This window comes from Rhipicephalus microplus, chromosome 2 (genome assembly GCF_043290135.1).
Source record: "Rhipicephalus microplus isolate Deutch F79 chromosome 2, USDA_Rmic, whole genome shotgun sequence".
Taxonomy (NCBI): domain Eukaryota; kingdom Metazoa; phylum Arthropoda; class Arachnida; order Ixodida; family Ixodidae; genus Rhipicephalus; species Rhipicephalus microplus.
In genome coordinates, this window is record NC_134701.1 from 270,617,355 (window position 1) to 270,637,187 (window position 19,833).

General features: G+C 45.1%; 1 protein-coding gene across 1 annotated transcript in view; it reads left to right on the forward strand.

The window, feature by feature from the left end:
• Positions 1–9,136, forward strand: part of LOC119169228 (dachshund homolog 1-like) — a 279,105-nt gene extending 269,969 nt beyond the window's left edge. Inside the window, exon 12 of the mRNA XM_075881536.1 lies at positions 8,882–9,136. Coding sequence (XP_075737651.1) covers positions 8,882–8,907 — 26 coding nt within the window. The 3' untranslated portion in view covers positions 8,908–9,136. The remainder of the gene's footprint in view (positions 1–8,881) is intronic.
• The last annotated feature ends 10,697 nt before the right edge of the window (positions 9,137–19,833 follow it).

The window sequence follows — 19,833 nt, forward strand, 5'->3', positions numbered from 1 at the left end:
GTTGTTTGTTTCGCAGTACTCGACATGGCAATTTAACGCTGGCGCGAGAGGGGAGCAGGATACGAAGTGTCAAATAAAGGTGGCGGAAAAAAATTCGCCACTTTCATCTGTCTTCTGCTCTGAAAAAAAAAAAAATCTGATCCCGTTGCTCTCGGGAAACATCACCTCAGTTTTCACCTTGCTCGCTTGCGCCACTCATGCTTCGTGCACTACTTTTCCCTAATGTATTCCCACTCTGGTGCCAACGGCTTCCAATGCATAAAAGAAAGTGTAAAAAAAACGCTGCGAGTCTCAACTCCCGCTGGCGTTCCCTAGCCAAGTTTTCTTGCCTTAATATGAGACTCCTTCCACGTATTTTCCTGTCTCCCCATAGCGCCCCATCCGCTGGCTGGATCGCTGTAGACTGCGTGCCGTTGCTGCTCGTGGGCAAACTCCTTGCCTGTCTTTTTCTTGGCGCACGCCGGTCGCCGCGCTTTCGTTTCTCATTTCTTTGGCGCGTGCGGTTCCTGCCGTGCTGGCTGTTTTTGGGGACCGCTTCCTGTTCTGCATAGAGCTGTTCGGCCTGAAAGTGTGCTAGAAGGAAGGAAGAAAGAAAGAGGGGGCGCCGGTTCCTGGTGGAAGAGAGATCCTGCGTCCTCTGTGCAGCGCGGAGCCCATTTCCCGCTGTTCGATCACTCGAGCGATCATTAATCATTCGCCCAGCCAGGGACAAAAAGCGAAAAAAAAGGAAGTAACGGGAAAAATCGGTCGCGTGCGTGTGGGTGTACTGCGCACAAACAAAGGGTGAAGGAGGAAGAAAAAGGAAGAAAAAGGAGAGAGCTTGGCCGACGATCGAAATGAACGTGGGCGGAAAGAAAAGAATAAAGATGCCGAGAAATGGGGTGGCTGGCGTCGCCGGCGTTAGCGTCGGAAGCGTCAACACGGCCAGACACGCACACACACATTAAGTGTAAAAGAAGGGTGGTACGCCCGACTAAGAAAAGGGAAAAAGTCGGAGCGAATATATCTAAAAAAAAAGATAGAGAAACGGTCAAGAATAGAAAGGTTGGTGACGAAGAATTCGCTCACATACACATCTTCCCCCTTTCCTCTTGCACTCTTATTCTCTCTTTATTTTTTCTTACACTGGCTGTAGAAATGTTGTGCGTTCCCATCTTTTGCGCAACAGTGACTTGTTTGTGCACCTTGCGTAAGCGACGACTGTCGTTATACTGCCGACTGACAAAAACGTGAGAAAGGAAAATGATTGAAAACTAATGGAATGCAGTAGAGTACACAACTGTTGTTTGGGGGAGCCAGACAGTCCTGTCGCTTAGAGCTGCATGAATGCTATCGTTTAGCCTCAGGGGGTGGAGCGTGTTCTCTTTAAAGTTGTGACGCTTCCGCAGCGTCATTTGCTAGTGCTGCTTGTCTTGTTGATGACGTGTGTGAACGTTTCTCTTATGTATGCATAATTCATTTCTACGAGGTTTCCCTAATACAGTCTTGATAATGTAAGCGTGCTACAGCTGGTAGCGTTAACTTACTACGCGGCAAACCACAGATAGCAGTGCTACAAGGAACAGCAACACAAAATTACGTGTCAAAAATATTTGCTTGCATATAGTGGTTTTTCTTCAGTATAAACGACATACTTGAATTGGAGTTTCGTTGCTCGGGCTTCTGGTGCTGTAAAAATGGAATGCGTCGCAAAGAGAGACAGAGAAAAAAAGATGGTTTTAGCAGACTACACCTGCATGTCTGCCCGTACAGAAGCACAGAAGAGAATTCTGGATGAATCTTCACCACCTAACCATGTCCTGCCGCATTTAACTGCTGCTCAACAATGTTAAGTTTCTCTTGTGGTCACATACAAGTACATCAATATAATGATTTTTTTCGGTAAACATTCTCTTTTAGCCGTTTTAAGGAACAGGCATGCTGTAGCTCGTCATCAAAGAAAGGGAATTACGTGAAAGTGTTTGCTATGCACTCGTCGCAATCACAAGTGTTGCACGAACGCTTCCCTGTACTTGATGGCGGCATAAAAGTGAAAGGGGCGTGAGACTATGAGACTCGGTATTGTTGTGTCTGTGTGCGAACCTTCTACAACCAGGTTTGTTTTTGGCACTCGGGCACTGTGTTGCAAAATGTGTGACATATATAGTGTACATAATACGCTCCAACCCATGCAACTTTCTACGATAATTGCTCTGCCGTTATCGAAGCCCACCATTCGTTGAAAGACTATGTATTAGGCGGATTTCTCAAGAAACTCTTTGCTATAACTGTAGTGTCAGTGAAACTGGGTTCACACGACTACACACTTCTGCAGTCCAGTCCGTGTATAATTGCAACGTTGCTGAGACAAAGCGAATGTCACTGCTATAGCAGCTGATTTTCGGTGATTTTGTGTGGGGCGTTTTTCGGTAGCGTCGGACAATGTTACGCTCTTAGGCTGACTGAGAAGCATCGGTAGCTCCTCGAATCTTGTATATCCCCCATAAAATGTCACGTAGTGCCTTGCTTTTTACGTTTCCTTAAACGTCAGTTATTATTATCTGAAGTCATGCCCAGCGGTGAAAATTGCTCAACTCGAATACAAGTTATAGCTCTATTTTTCTTAATTCAACGTGCTTTACAGTGTACTTGGTTTAATATACTTAAATAGACAGCTGAATGCATTCCTCACAACGTAGTCGTCGGGGCAGTGTGCTCCGGAGTTTGGCAACCTCACCGATCTTGAGGCGCTTACAGGCATTTAAGCTGAAATCTATAGCCGCCTCCAGCAAGAAATATACTGAAACACCCTGCTCCAGCTATTCATCGGATTTCTACACTTGAGATAGGCAACTTCGCTTTTTTGTAGTATTTATTATTTGTTTTGCTTCTTCCTTGAACGTGCACGCCTGCCTGGTCATGTAACCTCCATGATGTGTTACAAGACTATTCGTCTCGAGCAGTTACGCTGTTTCAGCCTTTCATCTCGATTCGCTATTATTGACTCAATGCGAGAAAGTAGGGGCCCTCGTCACCCGTTTGAAGAGACAGCCAAAGCCTTAGGGGGGATAAGTTGTAGCGTTAGACCGGGAAAAGGTCTCATCCTCGGGCACACCATCACTGGCAAGCGTCTCTTCGAAGGCCATGGGCTAGACTAGAAAAAAAGGGGTCCTGGTGGCGAGATAAACTCGGCCGAGAGAGGGCGACACCTCTGCTGTCCTCTGTGATGAATGGGTTGATGGATGGCGCGCTCGGCGGTGAAGCCGAACCACCGTCGCTTGCACCGACGATCAAGAGGTTTCCTCTTTCTGAAACGAAACGAACCTGGTCCGCCGAAAAAAACTGTATACGCAGAAGCGTGCGTCTGGTACTCCTGCTAGCTATGCAGAAGGGTGCGCCGCCAGGGGAGATTATGACCGGGGACCGAATAAAGAATGGCGGTGCGGCGCAAAAGTTTGTGTCCGGGTTTGGGTAAGCGGAGAGTCACTGAAACTCGAAGTTAGAAAAAAAATAGTGACGCACTGAATAAAACGAGTAAGTAGGCAGCTCGCCCCTTCAGATCCTTGCATGGCAATGAGATGATGCACTGCGGGTTGCTCTCTCGTTTATGTTTTGCCTCCTGGACGGAATGAAAACCGGAGCGAACTATTCGAACGGGTTTCCGAGCGAGTGCCTGTCCTGTGGAGTAGGTGTGCCAAATTTTAAACACAGTTAAGCATAAGACTCCTTGCTTGACGGAATTCGAAATAGCAGACTGAGTAAAGAAAGTACCGCGGTACCACTTTAAGGATGCGCTCAAGTTTGGTCGTTTTTTTGTTTCGATTTTTCTAGAGCAAGCGAGAGATAACTAAAGTCGTGAGCTATGCGAAAACCGGACTAGATTTTCTACCCAGGCTTAGAAAAAAAAGAAGGGTCAGAAGATACATAGAGTCGCCGTCTTAATTAACTCGTAATGTTTTACGCGCCAAAACCACGATATGGTTATAAGGCACGCCGTAATACACGGCTTTGGAAATTTCGACAACCTGTCGTTCTTTAACGGGCGCTATATCACAGTAGACACGGTTCTCTACCATTTCGCCTTCATTTGAGTGTGACAGCCACGGCTGAGATCGAACCCGTGGCTTTCGTATTGATTGATATGTGGTGTTTAACGTCCCAAAGTCATCATATGGTTATGAGATACGCCGTATAGGGGAGAGCTCTGGAAATTTCGATCATCTGGCTTTCTTTAACGTGCACCCAAATCTGAGCACGCGGGCCTACTGCCTCCGTCGAAAATGCTCGTGGCCTTCAAGTCAGCAGCCGATTACTAATCGCGACAGACACTTCGTACTACTGGATGCCCTAAGGTCTAAAGAAGATTCACGAAAGATAGTCTTCGCATTTCGACAGTTTGCCGCTGTTATCTAGATTCTGCATAGCGAATCACTTGAGCCTCTGAAGTAACTGTCATTGCACATAAATCGGTCTAATAGAGTTTCGCAGTTTCACCGCAGATTTTGAGTGTTTGTGATTTCACGCTTCCGATTCAACACTTGTCTCTCACGGATCGCTCTTGGCGTCACGCTTTAATAAAGCGCTTCGACCCGAGTGATTTGACTGCGTTCACCCTTTCGGCTATCAGTGTGATCGCTCCCGGGGAAAGCGGTTAACAAAGTCACCCGCAACTCTCTGGGATAACCAGATTGGGCGCACTTAAGCGAGCGTGGAAGAGATGGACGCTTGGCGACGTGCCCCCGTTATTGTACTTACGCGCGTAGTGCTATTCAGATTTGTACACCGATTTTACTTTTGTTTTCTACGAGGCCCTCGCTCGATGCCAACACATTTTTCTTCCAGATGCGCTTAGCTGTCGCTCTTGTACACGACATGTGCAGTGCTCCGCGCTGACAGAAAACAACGAAAAAAAAATTTACAGCAAATAAAGAGCCTTACGAGGATGCGGGAGAAAACAAGATCGCCTGCTCCTCCGAGCGTTCTGGAGTAAATTGCCCAAGCAGACGACGCTCGCAGGCAGCGTTTTCGCTAAAACAAAAGACTCCACCCACCGTTTTGGGGAGCAAAAAGAGCTTCTCGGCACGCTACACTCGCCACCCCTTGGGCGCAGTCGCCGCTGCTGTATGTGCCGGGCATTAAGTCTTTCCTAACGATGACGCCGTTGAAACAGCAGTATAGCGCGGATAACTGCGCGTTAAGCAGTTGCGGAAATGCGCGCTGGTGGCGGCGACGGGGTGCGCTGCGTGAAGAGAAACAAAAGGAAGGAAGAAAAAAAAAAGAAACCGAGGTGGATAAATCGGACGTAAGCGCATATAGGCCGCCGGTTTCGAGCTAATTGTTTTGTTTCCCTTCCGTAACACAATCGCTAATTGTGTTTTTAAGGAGGAGGTTTGAGTGGTAAAGTGAAAAAGGGAGGGTGGGAGAGAAGCACCCTGGAAAGTTGTAGGCGCTTGAACTGGAAACGAAGAAGAAAGGAAGAGGAAAATAGAATTGTGCGGGGCGTGTGCCCTTGAGCAAGATGAAGAACTGCAGCCCGGCTGGCGTCGTCTATTCAGTACGCATGCCGCAACAGCGTAGCGTTTTTTTTTTCTTCTTCGATTTATTTTTTCTTTACGCGTTCGCTTTCTCTTGACGTTTCGGGAGCGTTCGAAGGAAGGACTACGCGAGCACGGTGATGCGTGAAGTGGTCGTTAACCTCTCTTCTTTTATTGTTTTAGCTCTCCCCGCTAAATCGAATTAATCGTCACTAATTGAGACTCGAGAAAACACGCGGTACAAAGGGGGGCTTTCTACTCGAACCGTGTTAAAAAAACAACAGATGGCGTTGTCAGACTATATACTTGCTGTCCGGCAAGCATTTAGCTTTCTAGATATGCGTTTGTTGTCTTGGTGCTGTAGTTACACGAAAGAGAAAAAAACAATGAGTTGCGGTTTATTGAGTGGTATCTTGCTAAAGCTACAGTGTAAAAATAATCAATGGGGTTCGAAGTTCCAAAACCACAATATCATAATGAGAGACGCCTTCGTGGAGAACTTCGGAAATTTTGACCGTCAGGCATTGTTTAACGTACACCTAAATCTATCTTACAGTGTAATGATAACGCAGGGCATTGTAAGTAACTGCTAATTGTCTGTTGAAGAATATGGTCACGAGGTAGCGTTTTCAAAAATCATGGAGGTCTTTCATAACCACCGGGCTCGATATAGCCTCGTCTTGTGAATAGAAATGTAGTGAAGGGAAAGTCGGGGATAATATTTTGTAGCAAGTGCATAGTTTTCTGGTTTGTTATACGCTACACTCGGGTGGAAAAATAAAGCGGAAATACGGGTGAAAGAGAGCGAGAACTTTATTGGAAGATGACATGCGCTGTGCATGCATTGTTTTGTATCAGTGAAAGGTGTCACCAAATTTGCGTGTCGTAGGAACAGCTGGTACCCAGTCATTGCATTCCAGTGCGTTTCTGGCAATCCTCCATATGCTCAGAAGTATGCATGTATATGATTCCTCCTGTCCGACAACTTTCGGAGCTCCGAGAAAGTGCAAATCGAGGGCAGACCTGATTTGTTATATGGAGCCAGTAATATCAGTCAGTCCCAGCATAGGCCCGAGTGATGGTTCTGATTATAATGCGCACCGTTTGGACTCGACACTCGGACCATATATTTCGAAAAGTTCCGAGACCAGAACAACTATCTAACTTCAGTAATCCCCGCCCGCTCACAACACCGCGAATAATTTCTCAAAATTAGCCAACTCGAGAGCTACGTTGTATCAAAATTGATAGAGCGCATTTCCAGTCCACACGCTGTTTCGAGAAATGTCAAAATTGGCGCCCACTTTGCCTGCCTTTCCGACTGGGCACCCGTTCACGCGTAGCCGCTATGAATTTCGTATTTACGACGCACGTCTCTGCAAACGGTCTCAATGCAGGCAGCTCGCGGTATACCTGCAGATCTCGACGGTTCGCGGATTTTCTCGAATCGAGCGTGAATCACCGCGCTGTTCACCCCTCTCCCCGTTCGCACGAAACCCCCGCGGCATCCTTTTCTAATGGGACGACAAGCGCGCGAAACGTGTTGGCGAATGCCGCGGGGAAACAACTTTTTCGCGCCAAAACTCGCGGAGATCGGCGCCGGAAAACGCGCGCGGGGCATGTTCGTAACGACACACAGATTGGAAAGCGATCCCCCGCGCTTTTCGCGCCATATAACGCGCGCGTTTGGCGCGAGCCGCACTTCAACTCGACTGGCGCTATACCGACGACGAAGGCGCAGCATGCTGCGCCTTCCTGTTAGTTTAATGGCACTGGCCGTTTGAATTAAGGGCGACGCCTTGTTACTGACGGCTAATTACGAGAAATGTATTGGTCGGGTTCACCAGGAGTATCCCGCTTTCTGGGAAACCTGCTGCTCGGCGTTGCCGCCTCGAAAATGGATTTAAAAAGCGCGGCCCGTTTTGCGGCGAACCACCGGTGTTTTGCGCTCGTTTTTTTCCCCCCACTCCTCCCGTTCTTTATAGCTTCGACATCGTAAAAGAGTGCCTCGTGTGGTCAGCGGCTAGTGGGAAAGCATTTTTCAAGTTTTACTCGCGTTCCCTTGTAAGCGAAAGCGCACGTCGTTGTATTTATAAACTCATTACGAACCGCCTGCTTATGGAGTGCCTTTATTCTGCAAATGATGGGGAGTACGGTATTTTTGCGCGTATTCGTGATATTTTGACGTCTTTTTTCTTCATCTTGATCACTGCTCGCTGCGCGTTTTCTTGAATACACAGTCGCTCATAATGTAATTTTTAGGGAGAAACAAGTTACCTTTCAGCTACCAAAATATTGACTTGTTACATATACAAACTTTACCACAGTTTCCTTAACTTGTTTTGAGAAAATATGGTATTGCACAAACCACACAACGACATAGAAGGCACTGACGATCTCTCATCCGTGTGTTCTGCGTCTTTGTGCAGTTTCTGCAGAATCTTCTTTTGGCAAGTGTGAACTACCTAGCCCAGCAGCAGGTTCTGTTTTTGGGAAGCTGCAGAGTTTATAACTGGGAAATCTGGAGACGCTCGAGAATTCTCGATTTGCGACTGGTACTATTTATGAACGGAAGAATTCGATACGAAGCATTGTCGTCATTGCAACGCGTTGGTTGAATCGCGACGGCCGTTCACATCCAGATACTGAAACTGTTCTGGTGTGGCCGTATGTTAGGTGCACAAACGCCCCTACAGCTAGCTTGATGGTTTCTGCAACACGCTATACCGTGTTCCATACGCTCCACGTTCTAAAGACGATAAACCTAACTGACCGAATATTTCGATACGCAACTCTGGACAGAGGCACCCTCAATGATCTTTTTTTCTTTCTTTCTTTCTTTCCTTCATTTATTTATTTATTCCCTTTCCCTTTCTTTCTTTTTTTCTCAATTTCTTTCTCCCTTTTTCTTTCTTTCTCTTTCCCTCTTTCTTTCTTTTTTTTCTAAATCCCGTACCATGTCACCTGTGTCATTCATACATGCTTTTCATACGTGCTTTTTATTTATCGCTATGCCTTGTGTGTGTGCGTGTGGGTGTGTGTGTGTGTATTCGTGTGTGTGGCACAAACAGTGAAGAAACTAGATATATAGCCGCACCCACATGTATCGCAACACTCATCGCAACTTTTTTTTCTTTTATCAAGCAGTTGTAACATCCCCTCGAAACAATTTCGATATAAAAAATAAAATATTTGACATATAAAATTACCCACGTATAGAAATTTCTCGCGATCCCTTTCAGATTTCACCTATCTAGGTTCGACTAGTAGCACGCATGCACTAGATTACAACTCTCGATGCCTTTGTTCGCAAGACAAAGATGTGGCGCCCACACATCACTCTGCTGCTGTTTTCTCTCATTCCGCAGCCGAGTCCACGACATCCGTCGGCTAGACGGAGGACGTCATCACCACCTCGCGCACGTCATCTTTTTCTCCTCCTCGCATCTCTCCGTGACCTGCATTCCTCGCCCTGAACCCGACGACGAGCCCCGGTGTCGAGTCCCGTGAACCTCCCTCGTCCAACAACGAGATGGCGCCACCATTGACAAGACACACGAAAATGTGCGCGGTGACAGCGCTAGGTGCATACTCGGGCGCACATGTTATAGCTTACCGCTGACTGCGCGTGTTTTCGCGAACGTGCGTCGACGAACGAACGCTGCTGCGTCAACGCTCGCGCTCGCCGTGTCATCCTTCATCTGGTGATGATGATGATAATCATGAAGCCAGCAGCGCCGCGGTGCGGCGGCGAAGATCCCTGCGTGTACATACAATGCTGCCGTGTCACCCAGTGTGTTTTTCCCACCTTGTGTCCAGTCATAAACTTTTATTTTCTCTGGTGTTGACCTGCTGTCACCCTTCACTTTTTGTGTCACAGGTTTTTTTTTCATTGTATCATGTTTATCTTGTAAAGTTTTCCTGCAGGTGACTGCTTCTTTTTTAACTGTATCACAGGAGTCAATATGATTTGGGATGCAGTCCCTCAATTTGAAAGAAACAGACAGAAAGTTCGGTTACACATACTCTTAACTCATAAGTTTTCAGGAAGGAATTGAAGGTGGTGAGTTCGCATCCCACCGGCGGAATTGGTGATTTTTCGTCCACTTTAGTTTATTTGAATTCACTTAATAATTACAATGCTACACTGAAAGACAGTTAATGTACCCTATGCTCTCATTGGCCTAATTATTGTTTGGATTCATTTTCTTGCGTCTAACAAAGAACGAAGTCATTCGGGCGGGAAAGTTGCGTTCTTTCGCTTAGTTTTGATGCCTGTAACTCACCCAGGCCGATGCAGTGTACGAAAATTGCAACAAATTGTGCCTGTTCTGCGGTACGTTTTGCAGCCATCGCATCAACAATTGCAGAAATCAGAATGTCCTCCTCTCTTCGTGTAATCCATTCACCGTGTCGATAAATGAACACCTACACGCACTCTGACACATAACCTTTGTTGTATTCGACTATCTCATTTATATACTTACATCGCATAGCTATCTCACCTTGCCTCCGTGGTGTTTTTCGTCCTTTACCTCCGAAAAGTGCTTGGGTTTCGCGTTATTTATGTTTAGTGTTAACTGATGTATTAAAATAGAAAGCGTTGTCGAACTGTTTATAAAGTTTCTGCGGGTGTATGTGTGTGGCGCGAAAGTGTGGTAGTATGCCTGGTTGCAAGAAAAAAAAATGATGCCGTAACTTCTTCGCTGTTTTCTTTTCACATGAGGTGAAATGTGCCGGGTTTAGGGATCGTACGAACGAGTGTGTGTTTGCCCTTTCCTTCCATTTGGTTTTAACTTTGCGTGGATGCGTGTACTGCAATACCCGGTCGGTTGATCATTACGCCCGACCTGCTTCCGCTTGTAAGCAGAATTACACCAAGCCCACTACTCACTTGGAGTCTGTTGGTGGACAAAAAAAAAAAAAAACGGCTGTTGTAACTTAAGCTCTGGTTGTATATACGGCGAACCGGCTGTTTTGGATCTCGAAGAAGTTTTGATTGTGTGACAGAGCCATCAATATTCCTGATTCCCCGGTGTATTACTTTCTCGCTCTTTTGCGGATGAGAACGCATGTGTACGGTAGCGCACGTAATGCGACAGGATGTGGTATTACTGAGCAATTTTACTTTCCACTCGCGTTCGACTGTGTGCTTACGCCATGACCAATGTTGTTCCAGCGGCTCACGTGGTAGTGTTCGACCATGTGAATAACCACTTACGCCTCCTCTTTTGTTTCCTGCCTGTTAATGTCGGAGTCATGCGTGTGTTTAGCGATGGTTTTTAGATATTTTCGTTCCCATTAATGTTAGAGCTCGCCTAGCCTTACGGGATTTAAAGCGATAGACTTTGTTCAAAGCATCAGAATTCGAAAGCACGTGATTCGAAGCGCTAGCATGTCCGTGAGTGCGTGCGATTTTTAGCGGCGGTAACAGCGTGACAATGGTCGTTTTAAGTGCGCCATCTCTCTGTTTCACTTTTCGTACGCTAAAGTGTTAGCGTAAAAAGATCAACGACCACGAGACACAAGAAAAACGCGAGAAGAAAAAAGGAATATTCCAGCTGATTCAGCTGGCAGCCATAAATTAGGTTTGACTAATTCGTATAGCAGGTACAGTGCAGCTCGACTAGATATGCCCGTTAATACTGAGACTTTTGTGAGACCTAGTGGTCACCAAACTTCGGACGCCAACTGTACATACCGCAGAAAAAATGTAAGAGCCGCCCGCTCTTAACGGAGGTTCATTTCCCACCAGCTTCATTTGGTGGGCTCCCTTACCGTAGAACGCTTCGTGTATTACAAATAAACACAGAAGGCTGGACAAAACTTTGCAAGTGAGTGACTAGCACGGGCACCATTTTATTCGAGGCCTTGCGAGCACTTTAAAACTCTTATAAGGTAAGCGAGCAGTTCGAAAACCAAATTTGTCGAATGAATTCAATTAAACAAGAACTCGTATTACTTTTTCAATCTGAATGCAACGTTTACTGAGCGCCAGCACAAAACGCCAAGGACTGACGTGCTGAGCACCGAGCGTATTTGCCATGCCAGGTGTGGCCTTTGCTTTTTTTTTTATTAAACTTGGATCAGCATTTGTAGCGCAAACTCCCGCTTAAAAAGAGCGAGTTTTGTAACGCCACCTATGGAGCTCGGCTGACACTGAAACGACGTTTCGGATTTCCGCACGACAGCTTTCGCTCTTCGATCTGTTTCGGCAACGTTGCGCCACCTATCGGGACAAGAGTTGAACAGCCGGGCCGTTGACCTTTGATTCTGTGCGCCGGCGCAATGAACTCTCTCGGTTGTTTCTGCTCGACACAGTTGACTGTTATTGTTGTTCTGTACAGTGTCAAATTTCGCCATTTGACAAATCGGATTCATTGGTTCAAAAGATTGCCACAGCCTTTCCGATTTGCGTTTACAAAATTTGGCCGTAAGGTGGAATCGGGAAACGTCCAAAATACTGCTTTTGGTTGGGGCATTTCAGTTCGAAGTCTTAACTGCTCCGAGACAAGCCCGAGCTTGCAAACACTCTTTTTCTTTCATAGCTTCTTTATTTCCCTACTTTCACTTTCGATCGCTCAGCATATTCACGAAACGTCAGCTACTTTAGCTACTTTATTGCTTGGTATTGTATTTATCTGTGTTTTGTCTGAATTCTTCGTCATATATCCCTGCTGATTTTCTGCGTAGTGTTTGACACTGTATTCCAAGTGAGTTCTGTGAAAACCCGCAAGATGGCGGAAGGTTTTGTAGCACGAAACCACAAGGACACAAATGTTCCAGCTTTCTGAGAAATCCGTACGGAATTGCTTGCGGCTTCGTGCTACAAACGGGTGGTTCTGTTCTTTCCCTTTCTTAGTATTTGACACTGCATTTGCTCTTAGCTAGTTCAAGTTTAGTGTGTCGTCTACTAAAACCTAAGCTTTTTATTTGCGATTTGCGTTATGTTGTCCAACAATCGCACTGACCTTTGCCTAATTTAACGTTTTGTGCAAAATACTTAAACATCTATTGCCATACGTTCACTACAGATGCATGTCCTCGTCAAGGTAAAGTGGGTCAAGAAAATTAATTTTTAAATTGTATGTGTTTGTTATTTTGACAGTGTTTATGAATTTAACTGCTTGGGAATGGTGTTCCCAACTTAGAGCTCTAATAATATAATTCTAAGATCATTTTTTAACGCATGATTAGTAAATCTTACCATCTATATTACACTGAACAAACAGCGATGACTAATTACATATTAGAACCGATTTCAATTGAAGTCATACCGCTCTGCGTTTCCGCATCCTTCGCAACCACAATTTGCGAATAGTTGTTCTATAGCACACTCGTCAGTGTTGGCAGCTATCATTGGTACTACTCATTACTATCTGTCACTGCCGATTGTTTTCCTGTTATGTTCACACCGTGTCCCTTCATGTTGCGTACAATGGCGAAGCAAGCTATGCTTCGCCCTGTTCCTTGTGCGATTGAGATTTTGTGTGCCATGTTGGAGACCAAGATGCTGTGTTTGCTTTCTTTTTATTATTCTCTATGAACCTTCGAGGTTGTCATATGGTCTCATGATAAATAAAAAATGGTTTGAAGGAGTGTAATCACACGATATGTATTTAACTGAAAAAAAAAAACGCGCGTGTACGTGTGTGTGAAAGAGAAATTATAATGTGTATACCCGCCTTAAGTAGCGTATTGTTGATGGCATGTTACTCAGTAACAGAGTCGTTGAAAGCTTGTGAAGCAACAAAGAATACAAAGAAAGATGTGAAATTATTGAATATGTGCTTATTTCATTTTTTTTTTCGAGTTGAAATATAACATCATTTTAAAACGCTGAATCGACTATTGTGTTTGTCTTTCTCCAAAGGCATAGACATTATTCCGAGAATGAATGAGCAGTTAGACACATTGTAACTAAACGCACATTTAAAATTACACGTAATCGTTTCCTAATTTTAGAAAAAAAGTTGTCGTATATGTGTTAACAGCACGGAGCTACGAAGGAAATGCATATAAAATTCACAAAATCAAAGTTGTCACGTCGACGAGGGCTATGTCCTAGTTCGAGTTTCAAACCCCTGACCAAGGACAAAAGAAACGGCTCAGTCATGAGAGCTAACCAGGTGGTTGGAAGAACGCAGCGTAGGAAGAATTTCTGAGCTCAAAACACACTGACTCGGTGCATCAATTCTTACAAAAACAACTATTTCCTCGTATATAGACACGCAGTTTTGGCGGAGCACTCAGCAGGAACATTGCCTTGTTCAGGTAAGTGAGATAACCATCACAAGGCAACGTCGTATCAAAATTTATTAACAATTTTAGCTAGTTGCCCGGTGCCCAAGATGACAAAACGACAGTTCCGCCTCGAGAGCAAAGTTATGAATGTGATAGCAAGAAATTTGAATGTCACAGGAAGAATGACAATGGAAATTTTTTGTGCACTGCTCAAGCACAAAGGACGCAAGAATGAAACACACTCAATGTTAGTACGAACTGACAACTGTCGCAGGTCCACACTTGCACTGCGCTGTTCAAACACAAAGAAGGACACAAGAAAATAACGCGCATCTTTAGGCAGGATCAAGGGGTTTTATAGCCTAGTCGTAGTGACGCTAGCCTTCATAAGGGCCCGGGTTCAATCGACGCCTCAGCTGAATAGTTATATTAGTTTGTTCATTCACTCTTCCCCTCAGTCACACCTCCTCTCCAAGGTCTAACCGGTAATATTTTTACATCTCTCACAAAGCTCCCCCTTTCCACCCGTCACGTGGTCGTCTGTACAACGCATATGTGTTGCATATCAAATTTATCAACATTGGATAAACCTTCCGAAAAGCTAGAATATGAGATTTCCACAAGTTATGGGCTTACTCTTTCGGCCCAAAATACACCTACGAACAATTTTATCAAATCGGACGTATTTTTTAAAGTAAAAAAAACGAGATTTTAAAGGCTTGAGTATTCTCTTTTTCGGCCAGAAATGCGCCCACAATTTTTTTTATCAAAATTGGACAAATCTTTCGAAACTCGAAAAATAAGAGATTTCCGGAGGCTGCAGGTTTATATTTTTGGTCAGAAATTCAACCAGCAACATCTTTATCAAAATCGAACCAATTTTTCGAAAGACGAAAAATACGAGATTCCAAAAACTATGTCTTACATTTTTGGTAGCTAACGCCTCGCCCTCAGAATTCAAAGGTCATACGTTCGACTCCGCGTGCCGGAGTCTTTTTCTGGATTACTTTTCTTTCTTGCGTTTTCGTATATATACACCCACGTGTACATATACGATGAATGGCGCCGACGCCAGCCGTGAAATCCAGCCGAGGATGTCCATATAATTGCCATCGCAATAAAGTAAATTTTTGCAAAGCCGGAATTTCTCTGGTGTCTTCGGATGATATTGTTTCTGGAAGGCACATTCATCCCCACATTACGAAAGACTTCACCAATGTCTTAACAGTGTGTGTTCCACTTTGTTTCGTTTTTTTTTTAATCTCTGGTACAGAGTATTCATATGGTTCAAATACATTGGCACTCGGCCAGCGTTGATGCTTAGCTGAGTGGTCAAGACACTCACCTTTGAACCGTTAGGCCGCAGGTGCGAAACCCGACGCCACTAACGTATCTTTCTTTTACTAATTCCTTACAGGTGTTTTATTACATTTCTAAACCCCATAATATTCGATTTAATATACATATTTTCACTTCCAAATGTTCTCCAAGATGTGCTAGTTGCTCATGCTGTAGACAAACAACCACGTAGTGATTCGACGAACCTTACTTGAATGTCCTCAGGGTAACGAATATGTGTGATAATGAGCGCACTCTGACGCCAAAGGCACTTACCTTGATGAATAAAACGATCTCCATTCCTTCTTATTCTTTCTGATTCGGTAAGCCTGCTTTCCCTTCCCTCTTCCCCAGAATAGGGTATAGCCAGCCAGATGGAGGACTGGCTAACCTCCCTGTCCTTCCGCTTCTTCCTTCCTCCCCTCCTTTCTCCAGAGCTGAAGCTTCCCCTGATGCATTGGGTTTTCCGCAATGTACGTCGAAAAGCAGTCAAAAAATTTGAGGCCCTTATCATTCCTGATAAGGCTCAACTTTTGTCTGACGTCATACCGCACAACGAAGGATATACTGTGCGTTTATATTGGAGTCTCCAGAGCTGAAGCTTCCCCTGATGCGTTGGCATTCCCGCAATACATGTAAAAAAAAAGCAGCAGGAGAAGTTGAGGTTCTTATCACGCCTGATAAGGTTAACTTTCGTCTGACATCACATTGTGCAACGAAGGATATACTGTACGCAAAGTCAATCTAAATAGGTCGCGAAAGCCCAAACGAGAAGTCATCTGAAACTTGTTGTGACAAACATCAACAACCGCGTGACGATTGAAGCGCCACTAGGTGAGGAGGGGACAAATGTTGAAAAGAAAAAAAATATTTCAACGTTTATCTTCTATGGTTTTAATTTTATTTGTTACAAAAATTAGTAGATTACCGTAAGAAAACTTTAGTCTTCAGTGTGAGGTTGAGCGCCCGGTTTCGTTTGTTTAGTTTCAAAAACAGCGGACACATGCAGGCAGTCTAATAACATTGGCCAACGGTTTTACTGGTTTTATCTTGGAGCGTGTGTTTAGTACGGCTTTTTTAGGATAGGCGCATGGCCGGGTCAACGAGGCATCGCTCACTTTTCCGTGGTGATTTCGTGCGTACCTTCAGTAGCTTAACGATTTTTTATGCTCTGTTTACTGGCGTGGCATTTCAGAGCTCAACTAGCTCGCACAACGTGTCGAGAGCCGCTCCTGTGACTGCTGACTGCTCTAGCTGGCGCACGGCTGACGTGCCCTCGCCTCTGGTGACGGTGAACACGACACGCTAAGCAACTACACGCTGTACTCCTCCAGGCTGCCAAAGCTATACTTTCAAAGCTGCTGTCTTGCTGCAGTGGTTTTCCACGATTGGGCATCGTGAGTTTTCGAACTGTTACGCCACCGTGTTAATGAACAGTTGGCTCACAATTGCCTCTGCGAAGTTTCTTGTACAGGCGTGAGCATAAGTGGGTAGACCACGGGATCGCGTGCCCGATGGCATCGATGCGCCATCTGGCGACGAGACGCCTGCACTGGTGCGCATGCGCGTCCCGTCGTATCAGTTGGCCTCCCATGTCGCCTTTTGTCTCTTCGACGCGCTCGTAGCCAAAACGACAACTGGTTGTCGCTGTCCTTGCTCCAACAAATTTGTGCCATTGTCTTTCCTTTTTTTTTTTACGTAGCGGCTGCAACAGCGCCGGTTCTAACGGCGCCGGGCTCGCGTCGTGATTTAGACCCGTTTATTAGCACAAATAAGCGTAGCCAGCCTCCCAAAACCTGATGAAGTCAAGCACACAAAATTAAGTTCTCTCAGCTCAGCTTGCCTGTGTTGCGTTAGGCCAAGTTGAACTTCAATGAGCCTAGTTACAAGCGCAATGAGTACAAAGATAGAATTAAACTAAGTATGAAGGCTAATTATTTTGAATTTAGCCTAACTAGACGAGACAGGGTGATTAGTATTTACCATCTCCCTCAGCTTGAACCCTCTGAGCCCATAAAAATTGAACTTCAATTACTTTGTGTTTCACTCGAACCTATTTATTTACCTGAATATAATCAGACAAGTTTGATTATGCCATCATCAACCACACTTTGTCAGATTTTTCTAAGCTTACGCTGCTTAATTAGTTCAGTTATGCATAATTAGCCTAATTATCACACCTGAAACTCCAGTATGTTTCGTGTGTGATAGGATATCAGACTAAGTAATCAACTATAACTTGTACGCGTCTTAACTAACACTAGTTAGACATGAATTACCTTGATTAGTATGGTGTCAGTAGGGAGTAATTAGTATCTTCTAGGGTTTCGCACCTCTAGGCTCTTGGGTATGTCGAATTGAATTAATTGGCCACAATAAAGTTTGCCTTATTTGGGCTAATTTTACTCAGGTAAATGAAATGATGGCATGGTCAACTATTTATAATTGAATTTTGCTGTACGTGTGCTTTTCTCGACCAATGTGGGCACATAGACGAAGCTTGGCTGAACGACGATGACAAATTATGGCTGTAGTGGGTATGCGCCACAGTTAATGGGCAGACAAGAACAAGCTTTTGTAATGGGTTGGAGCATTAGACGGCCCACTCGTTACGCTATTCGCATTGGTCGACTACTGGTTGTTTTCTCGCTGTTTTAAAACTCTTTGTGAGTCATATTAACGCTAATGCTTTCCCGACATCAAGCCTGCCTAAGGCAAGTTTGCCAACAAATCGCAAGCACCGGCGTAGCTCAGTGGTGAGCTACGCCGGTGCTTGCGATTTTTTGGCAAACTTACTTCAATGGAATTTTTTGGCAACTTACTTCAATGGAATTCGTTTTTTGCCTTTTGATAGTTCTGTGCAAAATTTGGATGTTATATTTTTACTTGGTCTTCATTCGGTTTGGCGTAGTATGCTATCGTACAGACACTGTGATGTGAGAGTTCTATCCGTTATTGAGTGTTTCGTGGAAGCTGTTATAAAAGTGCGAGATGTGTATAAGACTACCGGCTGTGTTGAAGATGTAATATCTTTGTTTGACGCGTTATCACGCATGAAACACGTGTGATAGTGATTGTCATATTAGCTTGACCTGTAGTCAAGAAGGCAATAAAGAAAAAAAAACCGGCGTAGCTCAGTGGTAAAGTACTGGGATTGCACCCAGCGGACTCCGGTTCGAGGCTTACTGTGTCATTGGTGCTAAGTATGTTTTTTTTTCTGAATTCGCGCGATGGGGTTACGTACACCGGCAGCGGCGGTGGTGCGACCCGGCAGCGGATGTGTGCGACCCGAGTTGAGATCTCATAACAGCTTTCGCTGTAAAACAGCGACACCCAGGTGTCGTTTTGGCTACTAATTCGCCGCAGAGAGTGACATGAGGGGCCAACTGATACGACAGGACGCGCATGCGCACTGCAGCAGGCTCTCGTCGCTAGATAGCGCGTCGGTGCCTTCAGCCATGCAATCCCGTGGTCTGCACACTTATGCTCACGCCTGTACGTAGTGCAAGTACGTCATGTGGCTAATAAAACAACTTTGCTTCCACAACCCGTGTTTTTGTTTGTTTCTTTTCTCTTTCGCATGCAATTAGCGAGAAACAATCAATGCGCAATGCAAATGCGTGTTACTAGCGGCACGTAAAAGGTCAGCAGTTAGGAAAAATTTCCGTTTCGTCCCATGTAGGGCAAATGCGCGACGTCTCTATACCACTTCCAGTTGTGATGTCATGTTTTTGTTTGCTCTTAGTAGCACCCTCCTCATGTAGATGGCGACAGCGGCAACGAGCCACGGACTACTAGATCCATGGGCGTCTATGGAAGTTGCGCTACCAGTTTACCTTGCTGTACGTTTATATTAGAGTCTCCCTGGCTGAAGCTTCCTCTAATGCATTGGATTTCCCCCATTGCATGTCAAAAAGCAGCCGAAAAAGTTGAGACCCTTATCACACCTGATAAGGCTCAACATTTGTCTGACCTCACACCGTGCAACGAAGGATATAATGTAGGTTTATATTTGAGTCTCCGGAGCTGAAGCTTTTCCTGATACGTTGGCTTTCCCTCAAGGAGTGTCAAAAAGCAGCCGAAAAAGTTGAGGCCCTTATCACCGCTGATAAGGCTCAACTTTTGTCTGACGTCACACCGTGCTAAAAAGGTTATAGTGTACGTTTATATTAGTCTCCCGAGCTGAAGCTTCCCCTGATGCGTTGGTTTTTCCACAATGAATGTCGAAAAGCAGCCGTAAATGTTGAGGCCCTTATCACCCCTGATAAGGCTCAACTTTTGTCTGACGTCACACCATGCAAAAAAGGTTACACGGTACGTTTACATTAGTCTTCTGAACTGAAGCTTCCCCTGATACATTGTCTTTCCCGCAATAAATGTCAAAAAGCAGCCGAAAAAGTTGAGGCCCTTATCACCCCTGATAAGGCTCAACTTTTGTCTGACGTCACAACTTGCGGCGATGGGCCCGCTAGGCGTTATTTTCAAACAAAAGGTTCCCCTGATGCGTTGGCTTCACCGCAATACATGCCCGAAACCACCGAAAAAAGTTTCGGTCCTTATCACCCCTGATAAGGCTCATCTTTTGTTTGACGTCACACCTTGCGGCGAAGGAACCGCTACGCGTTCTTTCCAAGCAGAAGGTTTCTTTGATGCATTGGCTTCACTGGAATACATGTCCAAAACAGCCGCTAAAGTTTAGGCTCTTATCAACCCTGATAAGGCTCTAGTTTTGTCTGAC